Genomic DNA, 27,706 nt, shown 5'->3' with positions numbered 1-27,706 from the left:
TATATGATAATATAATACATTTAGTATATTATTACTTTATATTTTATATATAATGTTATATACTTATAATATAATTAGCGTGTATTAGAAATAAAAAAGGTTTTAAAATTATCTTAATTGCCTTCAAACTGAAACATAAATGTTCTAATATTGAGGATGGGGTAAATTTTTACTATTCGAACAAAACGTTTGTATATGAGTGAGATAATTTTATCCTAAGTAATGAAATTATCTCACTAGTATTCCAATAAACCAATGACACTAAAAGATAGTAACATTATTCAATTGTCCTAATGAATGAATATCACTATGAAATAGAATCCGTAAAAATATCATATTATACTCCCAGATTTCCTAATGAAAATGCCCTTAGAGAAGTTCGTACTAAAAAAACCAATTCATGTTTGGTTCCAAGTAAGTTCAGCACAGGGATAATAAGGGACACATGGTGACAGCTCACCAAAACACAATGTCAGAAGATCCTCACCGCTCCCTCTCGATTTTGGGAGCAAACGAGCAAAAGAACTATTTAACACAAAAACGTGGCTCCCATGCCTTTAAATCCCCTACATTTCATACGGAAACAAATCATAATAAAATAGCAGTGGGGTCCAAACATCACAATCAAACATTTTCAAACTTATATAAACCGAAGAAGAGATTATTAGAATCTTTTTTTTTTCGGGAAAAATGTGTCGAGGCCCCAAAAGCTGAAAAACCATGTGACGAGGCCCCTTATATTTTCCCCCTTGGGTATAAGCCCCAAAAAACAGCCTCTAATATTTCTAGGGCCCGCCACGTCAGCTGTATACAGCCAGAGGCATTATATTTTAAAAAAACCAGCCTCTAATATTTCTAGGGCCCGCCACGTCAGCTGTATACAGCCAGAGGCATTATATTTTAAAAAAACCCGACTTTGCCCTTCTCCTTCTTCCGTATACAGCCAGAGGCATTATATTTTAAAAAAACCCGACTTTGCCCTTCTCCTTCTTCCCCAGACGCTTCGTCACCTCTCTTCGTCACATCCCATTAAATGCAAACCACTGTAAGAAATGGAGGGAAATTTCCCCCATTTTTCAGTCTATCATGAGCAATAAATATCTAGTTATCCATTACTCTTCCATTACTCTTCCTCAGACCCAAATTCTCTCCATTACTCTTCCCTCCACTTCATAATGGCTGAAAAGGACATCACCTGCATCGTAGCTTCGGGTGATAGAGCAGTATTCATGAAGATTAACACTTCAACCACCATTCTTGATCTAAAATTTGATGTGTCAGATAGGTTAGATCTTCCATATGAATCATTAAGTTTGTCATTCAAAGATGAAACGAATGGAAGCTTCAAATTTCCTATCGGATTCTAATAGATTTGCTAGTTCTAGCCCACAACTTGTAGTTATAAACCCAGCCAGCGGTTTTAAATGAAAACTTGTTAAATCTAGCTATTACGTTAGTTCTACCTTCTATCCCACTAGTTCTAGCTTGTATACAGCCAGTTCTAGCCCACAACTTGCTAGTTCTAAACCAAGCCGATTTTTTTTCATGCTAAGTTGTTAATTCTAGGTACTACGTTAATTCATGTGATATCAGTTAATGTCGGTTCTAATAGATTTATTGTTAAGTATAATCTATTAGTTGTTAGTTCCAATAGACTTATTGTTAGTGCTAATCGATTTGCTATGAGATCTAGTTCAAACTGTGTTAGGTCCAACATGTTAGTTCTAAGTGACTTCATGTTCGGTCTAAATGTTTTCATGTTAGTTCTAAATGAAATCTTTTTAGTTCAATTGGATTCCACGATAGTTATAACACAAGCAGTTGATGTGTTTTTGCAGAATCGTTATTTGTGTTATTTGTTGATGTTTCTATTGTATAGTTTATGATCATTTGTTCATGTTCTTTAAATTTGCAGCGCTACCAGCAGCATGAACTCAAAAAGCATAAAGGGTGGCCCGCCGTTGTCGACGCCCACATGTGTTTCAGATAGGATCCCCAATGATAATCCTTCTGGAGATAATGTTCCGATGATTGATGACATGATTAGCAGATCAGAGAGGATTCCTGCTTGGTGGCACACTGCTTTAACCGATGAGGGACAACGGTTTGAGAGTGCGAATGAATTAAGATTGGCTTTACTATACTATTCCATGGCCAAAAAATTCGAGTACTTGTTTGCTAAGAATGAACCGAAGCGTATTCGAGTCTTTTGTCGGTTCAAGGAAGCCCAAAATTGCCCGTGGATGTTATTTGCCTCTCCAACACAAAATGAGAACAGACTTGAAATCAAAACCTTCGTGGACAACCACACATGTGGGAATTTTGGCAATAATGCAGGTCAATCTAGGGCGTCACGACAATTCATTGCGACCCAAGTATTACCCACGTTAAAGGTCCGACTAGATTTACGACCTATCGATGTACAAAAGGAGTTACTAACTTCGTATGGGCTTAGGGTCGATTGTAGCAAGATATGGTGGGGTAAAGAAAGAGCACAAGAGCAACTATATGGTGATGCCCATGAGTCCTACGATGGGTAAAGAAAGAGCACAAGAGCAACTATATGGTGATGCCCATGAGTCCTACGATCAATTACGATGGTAAAAGAAGATAATATCTATAATATAGACACTAATTTCATTTATGTTGATCCTAACATATAATCTTCAATGGTCTAGGTATGTAGAAGAGGTTAAGAAGACAAACCCAGGTAGCTACATTCATGTTGAACAAAATGAGGGGAGGTTTTCAAAGCTATTCATCTGTTATGCCGCCTGCATAAATGAGTTTTTGAACGGTTGTAGACCACTTATATTTTTGGATGGTACTTTTCTGAAAGATCATTTCAAAGGTATACTCCTCAGCGCCGTTGCATACGATGGAAATCAGGGGATATTTCCATTAGCCTATTGCATCTGCGATCAGGAAAATACTGTAAACTGGAATTGGTTCTTACAAGGTTAGTTCGGGTAATGTTAGTTCTACTAGAATTCATGCTAGTTCTAACTCATTCGTTGTTAACTCTAACTTCAAATATGTTAACTACAAATATTTATAGGTTTATGGTCTACTCTCTATGAAATGCCAGATCTATAGAACCCTCCACACAAGCTAGTTATAATATCTGATGCGGATAAGGGGATCAGAGAAGCAGTCAGAGAATATTTTCCGGATGCTATACACTCTAGATGTGTTCTGCATCTAGTTGAGAATTTCAGGACAAAGTTGCGGGATTTGGGTTTCAAGGCAAAGGATACTCGGATTTTGGGCAACCTTTTGCAATCTGCTTGTTGAACTGACATGAACTCTAACTCAGTATTTTTGATGAATTCCCTGTTATGTTCCAGATATGGTCATGTTACATCAAATGTTGCAGAGTCATTCAACAAATGGATACATGAGGCTAGGCTTCTACGGATACTACAACTCGTAGAACACATACGTAAACAGATTACGGTTCGCATGAATGAGCGACGATTAATGGCTGAAAGTTGGAATGGATTTCTTTGTCCCAAAGTTGAACTTGTCCTCAAAGAGAACATGGAAAATGGGCGTCCATTGGATGTGCGTCAGTCTCATACAAGATTATTTGAGGTACAATCCCATAAAACTTGTAAAGTGGATCTTGACAATAAAACATGCACGTGCCGCGCGTGGGATGTAACCCGTATCCCTTGCAAACATGCATGTGCAACCATTATGTTTATGAAGAGGGATGTTTACCAATTCTGTGACTGGTTTATGATGGTTGAAGCTTTTTAAAAAGAGCTACGAGCCAATCCTCTACCCCATCCCCGATTACGAGAAGCGTAGCGTACCACGGGAGGAGATACAGATCCTACCACCATTAACAACAAAAAGGAAAGGGAGAAATAAGACCAGGCGTATCAACAACAGAACAGTTTACACCAGGCCACTTAAATGCTCTCGATGTCATGTGGAAGGTCACAACCGTAAAACATGTAATGAATCTATTGCTGACTAAGTACTTGATATGTTGTTAACTATTTTGCTTGTATATTTACAAACTAGTACGTTTTGTTTAATGTTGAAAGTATTCTCATGTGTGATGAGAACTAGCATCATCTCCACTAGCAAAAATGATGTAAGTATTAGAACTATACGAGAACAAATAGATCTGACAATGGCTAAGATAGAACAGACACGACAGCATCAAGAACTAAAACCACAGCAGCTAGAACAAACATTGACTATCCTAGAAATAACATGACAGCAAATATAAAAACTGCGCAGGTAAAATACGAAGGGCTGTCATTAGAACTAACGTGGAACCTATAATTAACAATTTAGCATGAAAAAAACAAGGGATGTCATTAGAACTAGCAAGATGTGGGCTAAAACTGGTGGGATACAAGTTAGAACTGGTGGGATAGGAGCTAGAACTAACGAGGAAACTATAATTAACAATTTAGCATGAAAAAATCAAGGGCTGTCATTAGAACTAGAAAGATGTGGGCTAGAACTGGTGGGATACAAGTTAGAACAAGTAGGATACAAGTTAGAACTAACGTGGAACCTATAATTAACAATTTAGCATAAAAAAACAAGAGCTGTCATTAGAACTAGCAAGATGTGGGCTAGAACTGGTGGGATACAAGTTAGAACTGGTGGGATACAAGTTAGAACTAACGTGGAACCTATAATTAACAACTTAGCATAAAAAAAACAAGGGCTGTCATTAGAACTAGCAAGATGTGGGCTAAAACTTTTGGGATACAAGTTAGAACTGGTGGGATACAAGTTAGAGCTAACGTGGAACCTATAATTAATAACTTAGCATGAAAAAAATAAGGGCTGTCATTAGAACTAGCAAGATGTGGGCTAGAACTTGTGGGATACAAGTTAGAACTGGTGGGATACAAGTTAGAACTAACGTGGAACCTATAATTAACAATTTAGCAAGAAAAAACCAAGGGCTGTCATTAGAACTAGCAAGATGTGGGCTAGAACTGGTGGGATACAAGTTAGAACATGTGGGATACAAGTTAGAACTAACGTGGAACCTATAATTAACAATTTAGCATAAAAAACAAGGGCTGTCATTAAAACTAGCAAGATGTAGGCAAGAACTGGTGGGATACAAGTTAGAACTGGTGGGATACAAGTTAGAACTAACGTGGAACCTATAATTAACAATTTAGCAAGAAAAAAACAAGGGCTGTCATTAGAACTAGCAAGATGTTGGCTAGAACTGGTGGGATACAAGTTAGAACTGGTGGGATACAAGTTAGAACTAACGTGGAACCTATAATTAACAACTTAGCATGAAAAAAACAAGGGCTGTCATTAGAACTAATAAGATGTGGGCTAGAACTGGTGGGATACAAGTTAGAACTGGTGGGATACAAGTTAGAACTAACGTGGAACCTATAATTAACAATTTAGCAAGAAAAAAAATCAAGGGATGTCATTAGAACTAGCAAGATGTGGGCTAGAACTGGTGGGATACAAGTTAGAACTGGTGGGATAGGAGTTAGAACTAACGTGGAACCTATAATTAACAAATTAGCAAGAAAAAAATAAGGGCTGTCATTAGAACTAGCAAGATGTTGGCTAGAACTGGTGGGATACAAGTTTGAACTGGTGGGATACAAGTTAGAACTAACGTGGAACCAAGAAATAACAATTTAGCATCAAAAAAACAAGAGCTGTCATTAGAACTAGCAAGATGTGGGCTAGAATTGGTGGGATACAAGTTAGAACTGGTGGGATACAAGTTAGAACTAACATGGAACCCAGAAATAATAACTTAGCATGAAAAAAACAAGGGCTGTCATTAGAACTAGCAAGATGTGGGCTAGAACTGGTAGGATACAAGTTAGAACTGGTGGGATAGGAGCTAGAACTAACGAGGAACCCATTAATAACAACTTAGCATGAAAAAACAAGGGCTATCATTAGAACTAGCAAGATGTGGGCTAGAACTGGTAGGATACAAGTTAGAACTGGTGGGATACAAGTTAGAACTAACGTGGAACCAAGAAATTACAATTTAGCATTAAAAAACAAGAGCTGTCATTAGAACTAGCAAGATGTGGGCGAGAACTGGTGGGATACAAGTTAGAACTGGTGGGATACAAGTTAGAACTAATGTAGAAGCATGCATTAAAAATTAGCGGTTAGAATCAACATTGTAGCCAGAATTAACAATTGCAGCAACTATAACACGCTCGAGGGCTAATAGAACTAATACGATAGCCTCTAGAAATAACATATCATTCGGTATAACGGTTTTAAATAGAATTAACAACGATTTATAAAAACATGACCGTGAGGTACGTTTATAACAACGATTTATAACAACCGTCCACAACTTGCAACGTTTTTTAACAATGATTTATAACTATCAACGAATAGTTTCCTTCCATTACAGCAGCAAAATTTGACAGAAACTATCTTCATGCGGTGTTGTGGACCAGAAAGAACCTGGGTCCTCATTTGTTGCTTCCCTCGCTTTAGCGGTAGATGTCTGATAAAACTTTATCACTACTAGTTCTCTTACGCTTTCCGCGCGTGGATGATGGAGAGCTAGACTTTGATGAAGAACTTTGCGAGCCTGAAGTGTTTCCTGGCTGAGGAGAATTGACGGTGCGGTGAGCCGCCCCCAGATTGGAAGGGCCGATCCCTTGGTTTTGGAGAAAGCGCCGCCACTGTTCTCTATCCACAGTTATGTGCCTACCGTCCCAGCTAACCTCCTGCAACTCTGGATCATAACTAATAGGCTGCGCAGGCTGTAAACCTAAGTTAAGGCGAGTGGATCCCTGAGCCCTCTCCAAACCCGGCCTGCATAGGACCTGCGTTATGGCGTAGCCTTCCTTTAAGTTTCCGTCAACTGGAGATGTGTAACGGAACCCAAGCCTCTTAGGGATGGCAGATAAATCCCTAACCTTGAGGAGCACTTTGCAGTCTTCGAAGTTAGTATTGCTTATGACGTCCCCAGAGCACTTAATGCATTCACCAATACCAGCGAGGAGAGTTCGTAGGAATTCATAATTCCAGAGGTGGTATGGTACATTGAAGAGACGGATCCATACAAGAAAAGGTTGGGACACCGTTGTTAACCTGTGATCTTCCCTCCAACAGCGGAATCTTCCCCTAAAGGTGCCCATGTCTACTAGGCCGAGCTCTATGGCTTGGGCAAGTAGGGCGTCCGATGGAAACTGCACCATGAAGCTATGCCCTGCCGCGTTTTTTATTTGATGGGGCCACGACGTTAGATTGAATCGATAAGCCAGCATCTCTCTGAGCTCCTGGACGGATGGACGGCCCACTTCAAGATTGAAGATGGCGAAAGCAGAGAGATGCCTGATGGTGCTGGCGGTGGTGGTAGGGACGGTAACAAGATTGAAGATGGCGAAAGCAGAGAGATGCCTGATGGTGCTGGCGGTGGTGGTAGGGACGGTAAGCATCCTTGGTGGGGCCCGAGTAGTTATACCGGATGACAATCTCGAGAGTGGTGTCCTGACCCATGGCAATGTACACACGCGGAATCCTTATCCATCTTTGATGTTTACAAACAAAGATTGAAGAAGCTGGGTTTGAGAGTTCGTTTTGGAATAAGGGGTTTAGAGAGTCTGCCGATGCTGGTGGAAGAAGAAGAAGTTGATGGGTTATGAAGGTATGGCGGCGACGTGAGAATCGAGAGAAATAGCACTGAACTATACTATATTAAATGAGAATATATGATGGGACGACTGTTGGGGTGATAGGACATGTCTTGAAAAGGAGCAAATATCCGGTGTGTATTAAGGCAGTGATGAGAAATAATTTTCTTGGGAAGACGCGAACAAAATGAGCCAGAAATAAAATATTCGTCCATGAACTATCCTTAACCAAAGATAGAACTATGCCAAAATTATAGATAATAAGAATAAGCTTCTATTACCCTAGTTCTAACTTGTATACAGCCAGCTCTAGCACGCACCTTGCTAGTTCTATACCCAGCCATTGTTTTTTAAATGAAAAGTTATAAATTCTAACTTCTACTTCAGTTCTAACTTGTATTACCCTAGTTCTATCTTGTATACAGGAAGTTCTACAACAAACCTTGCCAGTTCTAAACACAGACCGTGTTAGTTCTAGCTCCTATCTCACCAGTTCTAACTTGTATCCCACCAGTTCTAGCCCACATCTTGCTAGTTCTAATGACATCCCTTGTTTTTTTCATGCTAAGTTGTTATTTCTGGGTTCCAAGTTAGTTCTAGCTCCTATTCCACCAGTTCTAACTTGTATCCCACCAGTTCTAGCACACATCTTGCTAGTTCTAATGACAGCCCTTGTTTTTTTCATGCTAAATTGTTATTTCTTGGTTCCACGTTAGTTCTAACTTGTATCCTAACAGTTCTAACTTGTATCCCACCAGTTCTAGCCCACATCTTGCTAGTTCTAATGACAGCCCTTGTTTTTTTTATGCTAAATTATTATTTCTTGGTTCCACGTTAGTTCTAACTTGTATCCCACCAGTTCTAACTTGTATCCCACTAGTTCTAGCCCACATCTTGCTAGTTCTAACGACAGCCCTTGTTTTATTCATGCTAAGTTGTTATTTCTGGGTTCCACGTTAGTTCTAACTTGTATCCCACCAGTTCTAACTTGTATCCCACCAGTTCTAGCCCACATCTTGCTAGTTCTAACGACAGCCCTTGTTTTTTTGATGCTAAGTTGTTATTTCTGGGTTCCACGTTAGTTCTAACTTGTATCCCACCAAATCTAACTTGTATCCTACCAGTTCTAGCCCACATCTTGCTAGTTCTAATGACAGCCCTTGTTTTCTTCTTGCTAAATTGTTAATTATAGGTTCCACATTAGTTCTAACTTGTATCCCACTAGTTTTAACTTGTATCCCACCAGTTCTAGCCCACATCTTGCTAAATCTAATGACAGCCCTTGTTTTTTTCATGCTAAGTTGTTAATTATAGGTTCCACGTTAGTTCTAACTTGTATCCCACCAGTTCTAACTTGTATCCCACCAGTTCTAGCCCACATCTTGCTAGTTCTAATGACAGCCCTTATTTTTTTTATGCTAAATTATTATTTCTTGGTTCCACGTTAGTTCTAACTTGTATCCCATCAGTTCTAACTTGTATCCCACCAGTTCTGGCCCACATCTTGCTAGTTCTAACGACAACCCTTGTTTTTTTCATGCTAAGTTGTTATTTCTGGGTTCCACGTTAGTTCTAACTTGTATCCCACCAGTTCTAACTTGTATCCCACCAGTTCTAGCCCACATCTTGCTAGTTCTAATGACAGCCCTTGTTTTTTTCTTGCTAAATTGTTAATTATAGGTTTCACGTTAGTTCTAACTTGTATCCCATCAGTTCTAACTTGTATCCCACCAGTTCTAGCCTACATCTTGCTAAATCTAATGACAGTCCTTGTTTTTTTCATGCTAAGTTGTTAATTATAGGTTCCACGTTAGTTCTAACTTGTATCCCACCAGTTCTAACTTGTATCCCACCAGTTCTAGCCCACATCTTGCTAGTTCTAATGACAGCCCTTGTTTTTTTGATGTTAAATTGTTATTTCTTGGTTCCACGTTAGTTCTAACTTGTATCCCACCAGTTCTAGCCACACATCTTGCTAGTTCTAACGACAGCCCTTGTTTTTTTCATGCTAAGTTGTTATTTTTGGGTTCCACGTTAGTTCTAACTTGTATCCCACCAGTTCTAACTTGTATCCCACCAGTTCTAGCCCACATCTTGCTAGTTCTAATGACAGCCCTTGTTTTTTTATGCTAAGTTGTTATTTCTGGGTTCCACGTTAGTTCTAACTTGTATCCTACCAGTTCTAACTTGTATCCCACCAGTTCTAGCCCACATCTTGCTAGTTCTAATGACAGCCCTTGTTTTTTTGATGCTAAATTGTTATTTCTTGGTTCCACGTTAGTTCTAACTTGTATCCCACTAGTTCTAACTTGTATCCCACAAGTTCTAGCCCACATCTTGCTAGTTCTAAACCCAACCTTTGTTATTTACTTGCACACTTGTTATTTTTGTTTTTACGAGATTGAACCAGCAGAAACGAACGTAATACACTTAAACAAATGCTCAAGTAGAGTTAACAAGAAAGAGCTATAACTTTCTCTTTTTGACCAACAACAGGACGTTAGATAGTCAAATACCTCTGTTAATGTACATTTTCAATCTAACTGCTACATACATAATTCTATTTATAAACAATGAATCATTCTCTTTGTATAAACATGTCATTCATCACTATAAGCTGACCCATCTGCATGTCTTTGCTCGCAGCCGGCTAACAATAATTTTGCGGCAACCCTCGCTCGCATAGCTTCAGGGGTTTCGTCCGGACGATTTACCCGCAATGTCGAGCGACCTTGAATTATTGCTTGGATGTAGAGGTAGACAAATACACCACAGTCAAAGCTGCAACATAGTATGCTATATTAGACATTTTCCCAAGAGATAGAACTATAACACTAGTTTAGCGAAGGAACTAACCTCCCTCTTTGTGACTCGCATTTGATGGCCCTGTATTTAAATACTCTGGATACATTTGACCTTACAAAATCAGCTTGCTGTTCATTAAAATAGTTTATGATTTTATGAACATGCTCCATCCAAGCTTCATGGCCAGCAGAACTGTAGTGGTTGATGACCTTTTCTTTCAAATCAACTTCAACCAGATGCCAATGGTCGTGCCTGACCAACGGAATCAACAGATGCTCTATTCGAACGGCTGTGTATTTTTCAATATATTACAAAAACAACTCGTAATTTGATGGGTCGACAGAGTAAAGTGAGTGCTGCCAATAGTAGCACGTAATGTTCAGTATTATGCATGAGGGAAGATAGAACCAACTTGCTTCTACATTAGGACTAACATGTTATAAGCTAGAACTAACATTCTAGTTGTTAGGGCTAACGTGACGCAAACTAGAACTAACATGGCTCGTGCAGAACTTACATGGCTAGAACTAAAACTAACATCCATTTTCGCCAAAACTACCACGATAATTTAGTACTTACAAGAAAGAACACCGAGACGACGCCAATTTTTTTGTCATATGACTCTTGCTGGATCGTGTCCAACAATGCTTCTTCCATCTGTAACATCAATGAAACATTAAAAATCAATATATGAACAAGACTTTATACATTATTAAGCGTATATAATCTAACCTTATCATCAAGCCGGCCACCACGAAGCAAATACAACAGCTCTTCTCTGTTCATAGAGCTATTGCCTGTTTTAATAACATCATATCTCCTGAAAATAAGAACTAACATGGATTAGGACTAACATGTAAGGAATTAGCATATAAATAGTCAATTGAACCTTACTTGTGATTCTTTTGGGAGCAAAACTTGGTTAGGCAATTATTTTCAGCTGCGGAGAGTCTAGCAGATACTTCAGATGGTATCCTAAAATTATGTACAAAGGTACCCCTGCTATCTATTATACGTATGTTAAACAATGCAATGTCTGGAATATCTCTATTTAACTCGCCCAATAGAACTTCTTCCTCAGCCGTCATTGCCTTCAAACTCAACTCATCCCAACTAGGATATTGTTTGCCGTTATAAAAATTGTTTTTAGAGGTCAAATAAATATTTTACAAATATTTTAGTTTAAGTCAAAAACCAGTCTGTGCAAATATATCAGAATGCGGTCGACCGGACCGGTCGACCGTACCTATGAGCATTCGTCACTGGACTCCAGAGAGTTTGTCGGTCGACCGCGCCGCTCAATTTTTTGGTCGGTCGACCGCACCGGTCGACCGATAAAGTCTCTGTTCATTTTCAAAATTTTCAAAGCGGCTAGCGGTCGGTCGACCGACGTAGTTTTTCGGTCGACCAAATGTTTGCTTCGGGCGACCGAATTTCTCTTCGGTCAGCCGCGACTTTTTTAAACGGTCGTTTTGCCTCGTTTGCTGTGCTTTCACTTAATAGTGCTTGGCACAGTCTGAGCTAACAATCTGAAGACCGACGTAGTTTTTCGGTCGACCAAATGTTTGCTTCGGGCGACCGAATTTCTCTTCGGTCAGCCGCGACTTTTTTAAACGGTCGTTTTGCCTCGTTTGCTGTGCTTTCACTAATAGTGCTTGGCATAGTCTGAGCTAACAATCTGAAAAGGAGATTATCTTCCTAAATGGGAAGATTGGGTTTTGTTTTCAAATGGTTTAATCTTTTCTATAAAAACCCTAGACCTCTTCTTCTTCCAGCTGCCCCAACCTTTGCAAAAACCAGAGACGCTGCTTTCTGAGAAAAACTTTCAAAGTTCTGGTTTCTGTGTTTTCCTTCTGTTTTGTGTGTGATTCACTTCCCAGCTTCAGTAATCTTTCTCTTTGCCATAGGGGCTGTGTAAAGAGAGATTCTTGCATCTTTTTTCTTCTGCTGTGTGAGTGAGATCTTGTGTAGATCAACTGTGAGGGAGTGTGATCTGTTGAGATCAAACTGTGTAGTAAGAGAGATCGTGTGGGATCGCTGTGTAGACGAAGTTCCGGCTTCCAAACCGGGTGTGTAGTGGATTTCTCCTCGAGAGTGGGGAGCGGGGACGTAGGCCAGAGGGCCGAACCTCGTTAACACATCGCGCGTCAAGAATAACGAACTCCTAACCCTATCTCTCTTACTTTAACTGCTTTACTGTTTTGTGGTTTGCTTGTGTTTAATTTTTATTACATTTTAGAGCCTCTTGACCCTAATCACCCCTCCCTCTAGGGTCCAACAATTGGTATCAGAGCTTGGTCTCTATATTAATTTTTGGTTTAACCACCTTAGAGAAAAGATCTAATGGAGGCCTCTTTGAATATGCCTATGTTAGAAGGACAATCAACCACTAGACCACCACTCTTCACCGGGACCAATTTTGCTTATTGGAAGGCTAGGATGAGAATTTACCTTCGCTGTATTGATCTTGACATCCTAGAGTTCATAGAAAAGAAATATGTAGAGAAGTCCAAAGTCGAGAACATGTCCGATGATGAAAGGCACCTTGCCAATCTAAATGTGTGGTCTTTCCCCCAATGAATACAATAGAGTTTCCACGTGTGCAACCGCATACGAAATTTGGGTAAAGTTATGTATAACACATGAAGGAATCCCCCAAGTTAAGGAATCTAAGATTAGTGGGCTTATGCATGATTATGAGCTATTTAAAATGCTTCCTAATGAATCCATTGATGCTATGTTTTCCCGTTTTACTAATATCATCAATGAATTACATGGTCTAGATAAGCAATTATCCATTCAAGAGATGAACTACAAGATACTTCGCTCCTTGACTCCGGCATGGGAGCCCAAAGTGACCCCGGCATGGGAGCCCAAAGCTACGGTAATTGAGGAAGCTCATGACCTCACTACCTTAGCTCTTGATAGTCTCATCGGAAAGCTCAAAGTGCATGAGAAGAAGCTCAAAGGGAAGGAGAAGGAGGAAGTTCCCTTACGGGAAGTTAAGGAGCCATCACCAAAATTGAAGACCATAGCTCTCAAAGGAGCTAGTGACAACTCATCTTCGTCGTCGGAGAGTGAAGTTGATTTTTCTAGAGAAGTGGCTCATCTCTCTAGAAGAATCTCTAGACTTATAAAAATGAACAAAAAATTTAACCCTCGATCTAACAACAAGTTTTCCTCTCGTGTAGGTAAATGTTTTGAGTGCAATGAACCGGGCCACATCGCTAAGGATTGCCCCAAGCTCAAGGAAAAGTACATGAAGTACAAAAAGAAGAAGGCTATGTATGCCGGATGGGAAGAATCCGAACCAAGTGACTCGGATAGTGATGAAGAAGGAGCCAAACTTGCTCTTCATGACCCAAATGTTTGTTTCATGGCAAATGAACATGAGGTAATATCCGAGGCCGAAAGTGAATCTTTCTATATGCAATGTGACATAGCTATGGCTTTAGAAGAGTTGAACTTTGAATTTAAAAGAATGTCTAAAGAATACTCTTCTTTCAAAAAATTGCATGCCTCTTGTGATATTAAGCTAGAACAACTAACAACCTCTCTTGCTCTTAAAGATGAATTGCTAGGAGATCTCGATTTCGAGAACAAGCAATTAAGATCAAAGATTAAAAGATTAGAAATTGAGGGTTGTAGGACTAGACCCACTCATGCTTATGCCAACTACAATCACCATGGTAGAAATAGGTTTCATAGTTCCAACATTCGTACATACAAAAGAAATTTTGTATGCACCTATTGTATGAGACATGGACACATTTCTACTCATTGTAGAATTAAAGACAATGAAGATTTTTATGGTTTGATATGGGTACCCAAAGGTACCAAAACTACTAACCACCAAGGACCCAAGACATGGGTACCTAAAGCTACTACACCTTCATCTTCTTCTTTTGTAGGGAACGTCACGGCAACGACGTAAGGAGATGTGGTACCTTGATAGTGGTTGCTCACATCATATGACGGGCAACAAAGAGTTATTTGCAACCCTATCAAGGATTGAAGGAGGCAATGTCTCCTTCGGTGGTGGTGAGAAAGGTAAAATCATTGGTATCGGGTCTATTGGTAAGAAACCCTCACCCACAATTGAAGATGTTTATTTAGTAAGTGGTTTGAATCATAATCTTCTTAGCATTAGCCAATTAAGTGATAAAGGTTTTGATATTTCTTTTAAACCGGATAAATGCATCATTAGTATGGATGGAAAAATTGTTTTTATTGCAAACCGCAAGTCTAATGTTTACATTTTTGAGATGAATGAGTTAGTGAATCAAGATGTGAAGTGTCTTGCGGCAATTGATGAAAATCCTTGGATTTGGCACAAGAGACTTGGACATGCAAATATGGAGTTAATATCAAAATTGTCTAAGAAGAATCTTGTGAAAGGGCTACCTAGCTTGCACTTCATAAAAGATACAATTTGTGAGGATTGTGCCAAAGGTAAACAAACAAAGTCTTCTTTCAAATCCATCCATGAGGTATCGACTTCTAAACCCTTGCAATTACTTCATCTTGATTTATTTGGTCCTATGCGTGTTACCTCTCTTGGAGGCAAACACTATGTTTTTGTGATTATTGATGATTTTTCTCGTTTTACATGGACAATATTTCTTGCAAAGAAAAATGATTGTTTTGAAGAATTTGCTAATCATGTTAAAAGGATTGAAAATGAAAAAGATTTGAAAGTTGTTAAAATAAGAAGTGATCATGGTGGTGAATTTCAAAATGAATTTTTCTATGATTTTTGTGCTCATCATGGTATAACTCATATGTTTTCCGCTCCTAGAACACCACAACAAAATGGTGTTGTTGAACGGAAAAATCGCACCATACAAGAGATGGCACGCACTATGCTTAATTCTTTTGATTTGCCAAAATATTTTTGGGCGGAAGCCGTCAACACGGCTTGCCATGTTTTAAATCGTGTTTTGATTAGACCAAAGCTTAAGAAAACCCCTTATGAACTTTATTATGGAAAAACTCCTTTCATTGGTTATTTTCGTGTTTTTGGTTGCAAATGTTTTATCTTAAATACAAAAGATCACCATGATAAATTTGATTCCAAAATTGATGTTGGTATTTTCTTGGGTTATGCACCTCGAAGTAAGGCTTATAGGGTCTTCAATAAACGAAGCCTCGTTGTTGAAGAGTCTATAAACGTTACTTTTGATGAGACTAATGTTGGCTCTCAAGTTGTGTTGCCTAGGAAAGATGATGATGATGATATTGAGGGAGGATTGGACTTGTTGCAAATCAATGACACTCCCTCTATAGAAGCTCAAAAGGATGTAGATTGCACAAATGCTCAAGATCAAGTTGAACAACCTAAAGCTTGGAAATTCACATCAAACCACCCAAAGGAACAAATCATTGGGAGCCCTTCAAAAGGAGTTATAACTCGCTCAAAAGCCTTGAGTGAATGTGGTAATGTTGCATTTCTATCTCAACTAGAACCTAAAAAGGTTAATGATGCTTTAAATGATGAGTTTTGGGTTTTGGCTATGCATGAAGAATTAAACAATTTTCAAAGAAATGAAGTTTGGAAGTTAGTTCCTAGACCTAACAATGCTAGTGTTATTGGTACAAAATGGGTTTTTAGAAACAAACTTGATGAACATGGCATTGTAACTAGAAATAAAGCACGTTTGGTTGCCCAAGGATACAATCAAGAGGAGGGCATAGACTATGATGAAACCTTTGCACCGGTTGCAAGGTTGGAATCTATTAGGATGTTTTTGGCATTTGCTAGTTTTAAAAATTTCAAACTATTTCAAATGGATGTCAAAAGTGCTTTCTTAAATGGTTTTATAGAAGAGGAAGTGTATGTTGAGCAACCCCCCGGTTTTATAGATCATGCTTTTCCTAATCATGTTTACCGGGTACAAAAAGCTTTATATGGGTTGAAACAAGCTCCTAGGGCTTGGTATGCTCGCCTCTCTAGTTTTCTTGTTGAAAATGGTTTTTCAAAAGGATCTATTGATAACACACTTTTTGTGAGAAAAAGGAAAAATGATTTCATTTTAGTTCAAATATATGTGGATGACATTATTTTTGGTGCTACTAATGAATCCTTGTGCAAGGAATTTTCTAAAGTTATGCAGGATCACTTTGAGATGAGTATGATGGGAGAGCTTACATTCTTTCTCGGGCTCCAAGTCAAGCAAACTAAGGATGGGATCTTCATTTCACAAAGCAAGTATGCGAAGGAATTGGTGAAGAAATTTAAGTTGGAGAATTCTAAGCATGCGCCTACTCCCATGAGTACTAGTGTTAAGCTTGATGCGGATGAGAGTGGTGAAGATGTGGACCAAAAACTATACCGAGGTATGATAGGTAGTCTTCTTTATCTCACCGCTAGTAGACCCGACATCATGTTTAGTGTATGTGCATGTGCACGTTTTCAAGCTTCTCCAAAAGCATCTCATTTAATTGCGGTTAAAAGGATCATTAAGTATGTTAATGGAACTTTTAACCTTGGTTTGTTTTATCCAAAAAGCACCACTTTTGATTTATATGGTTTTTGTGATGCCGACTTTGCCGGATGTAAGGTAGATCGCAAGAGTACTAGTGGAACATGCCAATTCTTAGGAAATTCCCTTGTTTCTTGGGCTTCCAAGAAACAAAATTGTGTTGCATTGTCCACTACGGAAGCGGAATACATTGCCGCCGGCTTATGTTGTGCTCAAGTTTTATGGATGAAACAAAGTTTAGTTGACTATGATTTGAATTTTCAAAATATTAAAATCTTTTGTGATAACACAAGTGCCATAAATATTTCCAAAAATTCGATGGGTCGACGGAGTAAAGTGAGTGCTGGCAATAGTAGCACGTAATGTTCAGTATTATGCATGAGGGAAGATAGAACCAACTTGCTTCTACATTAGGACTAACATGTTATAAGCTAGAACTAACATTCTAGTTGTTAGGGCTAACGTGACGCAAACTAGAACTAACATGGCTCATGCAGAACTTACATGGCTAGAACTAAAACTAACATCCATTTTCTCCAAAACAACCTCGATAATTTAGAACTAACATGTACTTACAAGAAAGAACACCGAGACGACGCCAAATTTTTTAGAGACGCTGCTTTCTGAGAAAAACTTTCAAAGTTCTGGTTTCTGTGTTTTCCTTCTGTTTTGTGTGTGATTCACTTCCCAGCTTTAGTAATCTTTCTCTTTGCCATAGGGGCTGTGTAAAGAAAGAGTCTTGCATCTTTTTTCTTCTGCTGTGTGAGTGAGATCTTGTGTAGATCAACTGTGAGGGAGTGTGATCTGTTGAGATCAAACTGTGTAGTAAGAGAGATCGTGTGGGATCGCTGTGTAGACGAAGTTCCGGCTTCCAAACCGGGTGTGTAGTGGATTTCTCCTCGAGAGTGGGGAGCGGGGACGTAGGCCAGAGGGCCGAACCTCGTTAACACATCGCGCGTCAAGGATAACGAACTCCTAACCCTATCTCTCTTACTTTAACTGCTTTACTGTTTTGTGGTTTGCTTGTGTTTAATTTTTATTGTATTTTAGAGCCTCTTGACCCTAATCACCCCCCCTCTAGGGTCCAACATATTTAACTCGCCCAATAGAACTTCTTCCTCAGCCGTCATTGCCTTCAAACTCAACTCCTCCCAAGTGGGATGTTGTTTGCCGTTATAAAAATTGGTAACTTTGTCAGCTTCGTGTACACCATCAGGACTTGAAAGTATATCTATAACTTTTTGCTTTTTCTTTCCCTTTCCCTCTGTGTATGGGGTCTTACACTATTTAGACCGCTTGCTTGCCCTTCGAACCTTCCTCCGTGGGGCTGCTACAATCTCTTCTGTTTGCACATCCCTTGACAGAGCTTCAAAGATTTTGTCCACCTGATGTGAAATATTAGCAACAGCCTCGGCAGAACTATCTACATTCTCATTGTCCACCTGATGTGAAATATTAGCAACAGCCTCGGCAGAACTATCTACATTCTCACTTTCTCTTCCAACATGCTCCTCTTCCCTATACACAATCTCCGTCACTTTCTCTTCCAACATGCTCCTCTTCCCTATACACAATCTCCGCCTCTTTCTGTACATTCTCCTCATCCCTGCTATCTACATTCCCCCTTCTCCACCAACAAGCTCCTCTTCCTTCTCTGATTTCCTATCTACATTTTCCACCTCCTTATCTACATTATCCACTTCCCTATCTACATTTTCCTCCTCCTTATCTACATTATCCTCAACCTTGTTATCTACAATAACCTCCTCTCTATCTGAATTCTCCACAGCTTTATTCTCAGGGGGTTCCGCTTCACCATTCTTCTGGGGGGCGACATCCTCCCCGTCTTCCCCTTCTATTATAGCTTTCCCCTTAGCTATATTCCCAACATCAGCTCCTTCTTCCATTGAACCAACAGGCTCCACAACTTTGCCTTCCATTGTGGTGCCCTCCAATTCAACTTCACATCCATGAACAGCAACATCATCAACAGGCTCCTCAGCATCATCCTCAGCCATCTTATGTTCAGCTTCTTGCATGATGGGGTCTTCCTTATGTAATCTACTATATTTGGAAGGTTGTTCCTCCTCATCAGGCCGTGGATTCAGCTTCATTTTTTTTATAATTTTTTGTTTGATATTTGCCTTCAGCACCGTCGAGTCTATGACGTCATCAGGTCTTCCAAGTTCTTCAATTATTCTGTTTAGCCTGTTGATCTCAATCATAAATTCTTTACAATATGTACTTTTGCTCTGCTTTGTGGCAAAGAGTAGTCGTTGGAGGAATTTAGCAGAATTTCTCCAAAAGGTAAGTTGCTGCTCAATGGGTAGATCCTTCACCTCCTCTTCATCTTCAAAAGCATTGTCAATATGTTTTGACATGATCTGAAATTATTAAGAGATTATATTATAATAAAATAAGATTATACATACATGGATATTGTTTACATTTAGCTTTAGACAACTTAGACTTAACAGGATACTTACATAGCCTATTGAGAAGTTCTTCGTTTCCTCCGCCCTCGCCTTCCTCTTTAACTTAGGCACATGAGGCACTCCTTCACTCCCCTGAACGGCGGGAGGGGCAACAAGCTTTGAAGGAGCAGGCGCAACTTCCACAACAGGCCGATCAACTTCAGTTATTGAAGCTGATTTAGCCTTATATTTAACGGTCCTCGTCCTCAAATATGAGACTTTCACCTCCTTTTCTGATGCCCAGTTTGTCATTGGAGGTCTGGACTTGTCGATGTAGGGATATTTTTTTAACCCCATCATCTCGTAGTACCAAAGCTAAAGCAAATACATTAAGCATTCAAATCAGAACTAACAAGGCATAAATTAGAGCTAACAAACAGATACTCCATTAGAACTATTGTGACCCCAACTAGAACCTAGAACTAGCATGGCTCCTATTAGAACTAAGGTGAGATGCAATAGAACTAACCGAACTTTATTAGAACTACCGTGACCCAATTCTGAACTAACATGGTGCCATTTAAGGCTTAGCAGCATGACCCAAATAAGGACTAACATGAATACGGCTAGAACTAACATGAGCAAAAACTAGAACTAACGTGGTGAAAAGTAGAACTAACATAGCAGAAAACAGAACTAACGTGGCATAAGTTAGAACTCACATGGCATGAATCAGAGCTAGAATGAACCAAATTGAGTAAAACATGGCACTTACACACATAAGTGTCATGCAACCTGGGACATATGTGACCCCTGGCCCCTTCTTGCACCCCATAGCAGCTTTAATCCCCCTGTTAATTTCTGTATAAAAGAATTGAGCCCAAGCTACCTTATTGACCCTCTCCATGCTATCCAGATATCTGAGTAGAGGTCTAGGGATACCCTCCCCGCTTCTGGGGCACCATATCATAGAGCATTGGTACAGAATTTGCAGCAGAACAAAATCTCAGATATCATCTTCTTCTGTAGACTCCACGAGCCTTTCCAGCTGCCCTTCAAGGTATCTTCGATGGGTAATTGTTGCTTTTTTTAACTTCTTCCCATCTTCAGTTTTAAAAAGATGAGCGAAGTATTGCAACCAGATTCTGTTTGTTGAGTCCCGGTTGATATGTATGAGTTCCCCATAAGCTGGGAAGTATGTATGGTTATGGACCCATTGCAAATCAAATTTAACACTTTTCAAGCCCCCAGTCTTTGAATCAGGGATACAAAATGTGTCATTGGCCCTATCATAATAACTCAGCAGCAGTTCAAGCGTGGGGCGATCAGGCTGGAGAGCCCCGAATAAAATGTAGTGCTGAAATATCGATCCGCGATATGCATCCATGTGGCACTGACGCATCTTCGGAGCAATAGACTTCATGAATTGCCAATAACCCGTGATATTGACGGTTAGCCTTAATGATTCAAACGGGTTAAATTCAGCAAGCCTTTTCCTGTAAAAATAAAAATTTCAAGTTCAATTAGAACTAACGTGAACTGAATTAGACCTAACACTAAACGGCATCTAATAGAACTAACGCCGACTGTTATAGAACTAACATGGACTCAAACTAGAACTAACATTGCCTAGCACTAACATTAGGGCACGGCATCTAATAGAACTAACGCCGACTGTTATAGAACTAACATGGACTCAAACTAGAACTAACATTGCCTAGCACTAACATTAGGCAGACGAACCGTCTTTTTCCTTCAAATCGCTGCGATGAGAGATTTCGTAGTCATTTACAGATTCCGCTTCCCTGGACGACATTTTCCGGCGAAAAACCTAGACAGCGAAAATATACTCCGTCGCTGGAAATGGAAGATTGAGAGTTTCGGTAGCTCTTTTGTATTTTGGAAGAAAGTAAAAATAGAGGCGGTGTAAAAGAGGCGTCGTAATCGAGTCCAGTTTCATTTAATGAGATGTGACGAAGCGTCTGGGGACGAAGGAGAAGGGCAAAGTCGGGTTTTTACAAAATACAATGACTCTAGCTGTATACAGCTGACGTGGAGGGCCTTAGAAATATTAAAGGCTGCTTTTTGGGGCTTATACACAAGGGGGAATATACAAGGGGCCTCGTCACATGATATTTCAGCTTTTGGGGCCCCGACACATTTTTCCCTTTTTTTCTTTGATTATTTTAAAAGTCATTGCGGGTTACCGAATAATAGTCCAAAGTCACGGGGTTTTTATGATATTTAGCATGGGTATTTTATGTTGTGCACGGCGGAACAAACACAAACGCCGACAGAGAAAGCCAAAACAATCCAAAATAACGGCACCAACTCAAACATAAAAGTTTAACGTGGTACGGCAAATTGCCTACATCTACGGGGTAAAAAGGGATGGGTTTCCATTATAGAGAAAGAGAATAAAAAGTAGAGATTACAAGATCACTCAACTAACCTCTCAAACAAATCTCTCAAATCTCTCAAACTAAACCCTCAAACAAATTGCTTAGAAAGATCTTTTTTTTCTGTGCTCAAAATCACCTTCAAGCTACCAAATCAATTGGTAGAAAACCCTAAAAAATATGGCTCTATTTATAACAAAACACAATCCCAAACAGATTAGGATTCTAAAAACGAGTCTATCACACATTGGTGTGGCACACACCACACCCATGACAAACAGGGAAGATTCTATCACACCATGGTGTGGCAGACACCACACCCATGGAAAACAGGGCAGATTCTGCCATACCCTGCCACCTGGGTGTGGCAGACACCACACCCATGTTTTGCTTATTTTTTACGTTTTTCTCAATTCTTTTCCTCAATTCCTTCACCGTTTTCACAATTCTTCACCTCGGCGAAGTTTTTTCAAAACTGAACCAACACCAACCAAATCAAATATCTCACTTGTTGTGTCCGGTACGAAGTGGAACAAACCCACGACAACGGACTTAATCCACAACAAGTCGAGACCCAAACGAGTATGCAAACACTTTTCAAATGTCGGTATCAACTCACCAAACCGGCTGATCAAATTGACTGCCTACGTACCCCCTCTTCCAAGGGATCAAGCCGCCTGTAGTTCATCAAATGGCCTCCAAAGGCCCTCAATCAAATAGAAAAGTTTGCAACTCTTCATCAACATCACCAACAGATCTGCAACTGATGACGCTCCCAATGGCCCCAAAGTAAAACAAATCAAATACCTCCACCCGAGGTGAACCAGTGGCTGTATCCAAATCATATCCACCAGCTGCATTCGAATCAACCAACTCATCATATGCACCCAAATCCAAATGATCTCCTAACTGTGTCACCTTAGCTGGAATCACAAACGATATAAAATGATCTGGAGTATGTGGAGTAATCTCCATCTAATATGGAGTAGCATCACTCTCCACCCGCTGCGATACATCTAAGGTCTGTCCAAAACTCTCCACCTGCTGAGAGTCAATTTTCTCCCTTATCGAAGCCTCAAGCGAAATGATACTACCAGACTAAACATCCAATGGAGTTTTACCTCCAATAACAACGGTCGATAACCTATGACCAAGATGACCTAAATATGTCAAAGCCTCAACACCAGAATTAATGCTCGACATTAAACGTCGGTCCTCCTCCAGCAAGGAACAGCTCACCAAATCTGCCATCTCATCTTGTTGTCCTAAGATTTTCTTTCCACCAAAGTGTCTCAAAATGGCGTGAGCTCGACTCGAATGCAAAAACAGGTCCCTCTTATACCTCCCACCAAAATCAGAATGAAGTACCTTCAACTTTCTGCCAATCTCACACTTCTTCAATCTGTTGGAGACTACTAGGACTTTATCCAAAGGGGTTTTGGTTACAACCCAAACACGCCTAGAACAGCCACCAACAAAGGAAACCAAACATTTATTACCTCCTAATAATACCTCCTTGGAAGGCCCCCAAACATCCGTTTGAACTCCACCTAAAAGACCCTTAGTGCGGTGAAAAGAGGTGCCAAACTTCACCTCGGTCTTCTTGCTCACATCAAAGTGTTGACTGAACTTCAAATTGTAGGTCTGTGCACCCATCTCCAAATTAATACTAGAATGACTAAGCTCTAAATGTCGTAGTCTAGTCGAAACAACAGAAGTCACCAGCTCTCTACCTGTCACCAAACTTCTAATTAAATAGTACATGTTATTCCTCCTAACGCCCTTCATCACAATCAAAGAGTCTTCCACGATCTCGAGAACCATGTCCTCAACACGAACCTTCAGACCCTCTCCAACCAAAGCTCCCAACACGAACCTTCAGACCCTCTCCAACCAAAGCTCCAATTGAGATCAAGTTCTTCCTCAAGGAAGGAATATATCTCATACCATATAACTCCCTAACTGTCCTGTGAAACATCTTGATGCGAATTCTTCCTATCCTAAGGATCTGGCATGCACAGTTATCACCCATGTACACCACACCACTATCTAGCTTCTCAAAACTAGAGAACCATTCCTTTCTAGGGTACACATGATAGGTCGTACCACTATCCAACATCCACTCAGATTCCTCCGAATAGCTACCTGTAGGACTGATAAAAAGCGAATAAATAGAAGTATCAAAAATATTACCATCCGATATAACGATGTTTACTTTTGATGATGGTTACTTCCCTTTTCCCTTCTGCTTATTCTTCATCCATTCGTCGAGCTTTAGACAATCTTTCTTTCAATGACCAGTCTCCTTGCATCAAGCACACTGAACTTTTCCAACTGTAGGATGCCCTACTCTAGATTGTGACTTCTAATTCTTTTGGTTTGGATTGTTCCCTCTTGCGACCAACGCCACAGCTACTGTGCTACTTGTAGAATCCTTATCTTTCTTTCGAAGCTAATAGTTTACAAGTGCAGCGATGACCTCATTATACGAAAGAGATGTCTTCCCATTGATAAGAGTAATGATGAAAGTCTCATATTCCTCGTCAGACAAGGAACTCAACAACAACAATGCATTGTCCTCATCTTCAATCAAAATATCAACATTCACCAAATCCGTAAGAAGCTTCATGTAGTGGTTCATGTGATCACCATTGGAGGTTCCTTTCTTAAATTGGAAGAGATAAAGCTTTCTCTTCAAATACAAGTGATTCTCCATACTCTTGGTCAAATACTTGCTCTTAAGGATCTCTCAAATCTTCTTAGCTGAAGTCTCATTGATCACATTATACTTTAAATCTTGAGTCAAACAAGACCTAATCACACCACACGCTATTCGATTCATCTTTTTCCAAACCCTCTCATTAATATCATCTGGCTTGCCATCTAATTCCAAAGTATCTTCTAAATTTTGCGCATTGAGCGCATCCAAAACTTCACATCGCTAAAGTTCAAAATTAATAGTGTCATTAAACTTCTCTACATCTATCTTCATAGAGTGAATATTCAAACTTTGGACGGTCTTCACACCTGAAGTACATGTTAAACCCTAGAGGGGAGTGATTAGGGTCTTATGCTAATCTAATCCGATTTTATGCTAATTAAAACTAATAACAAGTTATCCTAGTAAGAATAAAATACACAAAGATATATGATCTAGGATAAGCAATATGAACAAAGAGATATATCCTAGTAATGAGATATACTATGAGATATATGTAAGGATATACAACTTAATACAAGCGTGAAATAAACATAAACAAAACAAGAGTGATAGTGTGCAAATAAACAATGCAAACACACAATATGATCACGGAGTTCGGACCTTCCGTCCTACGTCTCCGCTCTCCACTCCCGAGAGAAATCCACTAATACAACCGGATTTTCTACGCTTACACGAACAACGTTTATACCTCACATTCGGTTTTCTAGCTAATCGAAAACTTTACAATCAACACTCTTGCAATCCCGCTCTACACCCTCTCAAGTGTTGGACCTAGACGTGTCTCTCTCAAGTGCTCGAATACAACCTCTCCCTAGGTTTGTCAACCGACGCCACTCCTCTTAGGACGATCCCCGACTTACACCACACACTTCTCTCGGTGTACAAGTGTATTACAAAGTGAATCTCACAATTAAGCACAAATACAACAAATGATTATTCTCTAATATGGATGAGAACACAATGAAAGCTTACACTCAATTGTTACAATTCTCACCAACCCAAATATACTATGTATGAAAATATGATAAGCTCATGTGTGTGTGTGTAACAATGAGAATAAATAAAATCTAACTCAAAAAGAACTAGCAATAAAATTGATATGAAATACAATAGTAAAAATGCTAGGAAATTGAGTTAAGAAAACTTCTCTATAAACACAAAGAGAGGATGATGAGATATTGAAGATGAACTCCTCAACAATTAATGTAAGCTCTTCTTTGTAAAAGCAAACCCCAAACTTAAAATAAAGTAAACCAGCTTATACCCTTATTAAACTTTTGTTTTAAAAACTTCTTGGTTTTTTAGAAAGATGAGAGCAAGGGGGTATATCTAGCCTCTCAAAATCTCAGCCAAAAACCTAATAGAAATGACCAAAAAGCCCATAGAAAATAGCTCAGGAAAAAAGCCGTTGAAGCAGATTTGACTGTTCGGCGATCGACCGTGGAAAACTAACGGTCGAACGCGAGCAACTAAAAGGCAAAACTGGGCTCTGGAAAAACAGATGGTCGACCGTGGCGGTCGACCGCGAAACCCTCTGAACTGCATCTGGTCGACCGCCACGGTCGATCGCGAGCCATCAAGAAACATACCGAGTCTCTGGACTCAGGGGCGGTCGACCGCAAACTGATACTAGAAAAACCAGGTTTTGAAAGTTGATTTCTGATTTTAAAACCTTGTTTAAAAATATCGAACAAATTCCAAAAAATATAAAACTTTGGAAAATGATTATAGACATGATAATGAACATGCTACAAAAACTAGTTTTTAAAAAGAACCTCCCAAATAAAAAATATCGTTATTTTGCAAAATAGTTAAAAACATAAAAATGTAAACATATGAGTTTTGATATTTTAGCTTAACCATGTTTTGAAACATTACAAAATAATTATATAAACTTAATAAAAGATGTAAACTATTGTTATGAAGTCTATAAACAATGAATATAGTATTTTCACAAATACAATAGAATATAAAACATATGAGTATGAATATGATTATATATTTGTTTCATATTTATGAAATTAAACCAAACCAATTTATCCACGTAAAAACAAACATGTATGAATATAAATATTTATTTATATGCTAGTAAAAACTTTGTTTGTGGATAAACAAAAAGCCAAAATGTGTATATATATATAACTATATATATACATAGAAACCAATAAAATGTGTGTATATGATATTGAGCTTAAAGTACTTAACACACATAATATAAACTCCTAAACTAATTATACCCAAGCTTGTGATCTTCAATGAAGATCTATCTTGGTACACTTGCGGATGAAGCTTGAACTTGGATCTTGAATTTTAAATTGCGTAGGCTTCATACCATAGTTCCGCCAATCTCCATTGGATATGATCGTGAATGCACAATTCTATCCATCCTCTAACTTATTGTTTGTCTACAATAAATAGAAATATACAAACACTAGATAAACAATATTAGATGTAAATTGTTTGTAAATCATCATCAAAATAAGAAGGCCAATAATCTTCCCTTTTTTATGATGGCAAACAATTTACAAAAATGATATATGCATGAAAAGAAATGAATATATAAATTAGAATACATCATGCATATAAATAAGAAGGACTATACTCACAATATTTTTCCTCCTTTGACAACATCAAAAAGGGGAAAACAAGGAATGAAGAAAGCGAAGGCTCCCCCTATCAATATGCATGGGTGAGTATAAAAACAATAATAGAAAAGGGAAGACTCCCCCTATCAAAATGCCTTATGGAATATATGAAATGAAGGCTAAGGCAATCATATGTGAGTAAGCATAGATGAATATGCTAAATATCACTCACATACTACAAGATAATAAGAACACATATGGATGTACCATTGAAATAATGTGTCTCAACAAATAAACATAAAATTCATGTGTAAAAATAGATTTATGAATTCAAAAGAGGGAGGAACATGAGAATCATACAAAAAGTTTTCAAATAAAAACAAATCAACCAAAGGAAATCATAAATCAAAGTTTATATTCAAAAATGATGTTTGATCAATAAAGAAAATTTTCTTTGTAAAACTTGATCAAACCACATAAAGAATACATTATAAAGCATATTTGAAATTTGAATCATCTATTTGTGCTTATATAATGAATTAAAAGCAATAAATCAAAACAAAATTTTTAACAAAATACAAGAGAGGCAGCAATATATCAAGCTCTTAAGCTTGTTCCAACCCATATAAGGACTTTTAGTACCCGGTAAACAAGATTTGGGAATAAACACCCAA

At 38.9% G+C, this 27,706-nt stretch overlaps 1 protein-coding gene across 1 annotated transcript; it reads left to right on the top strand.

The window, feature by feature from the left end:
- Positions 1,176-3,985, top strand: LOC109836564. Its single transcript, XM_020404500.1, has 7 exons — positions 1,176-1,285; positions 1,916-2,337; positions 2,456-2,600; positions 2,679-2,744; positions 2,852-2,959; positions 3,348-3,594; positions 3,755-3,985. Exons 1-7 carry the CDS (start codon positions 1,176-1,178, stop codon positions 3,983-3,985), a joined length of 1,329 nt encoding a protein of 442 aa, XP_020260089.1.

Source organism: Asparagus officinalis, chromosome 1, assembly GCF_001876935.1.
Source record: "Asparagus officinalis chromosome 1, Aspof.V1, whole genome shotgun sequence".
Taxonomy (NCBI): Eukaryota; Viridiplantae; Streptophyta; class Magnoliopsida; order Asparagales; family Asparagaceae; genus Asparagus; species Asparagus officinalis.
Note: the sequence above shows the minus strand (reverse complement) of the source record. Positions and strands in the feature narration are given on the sequence as shown.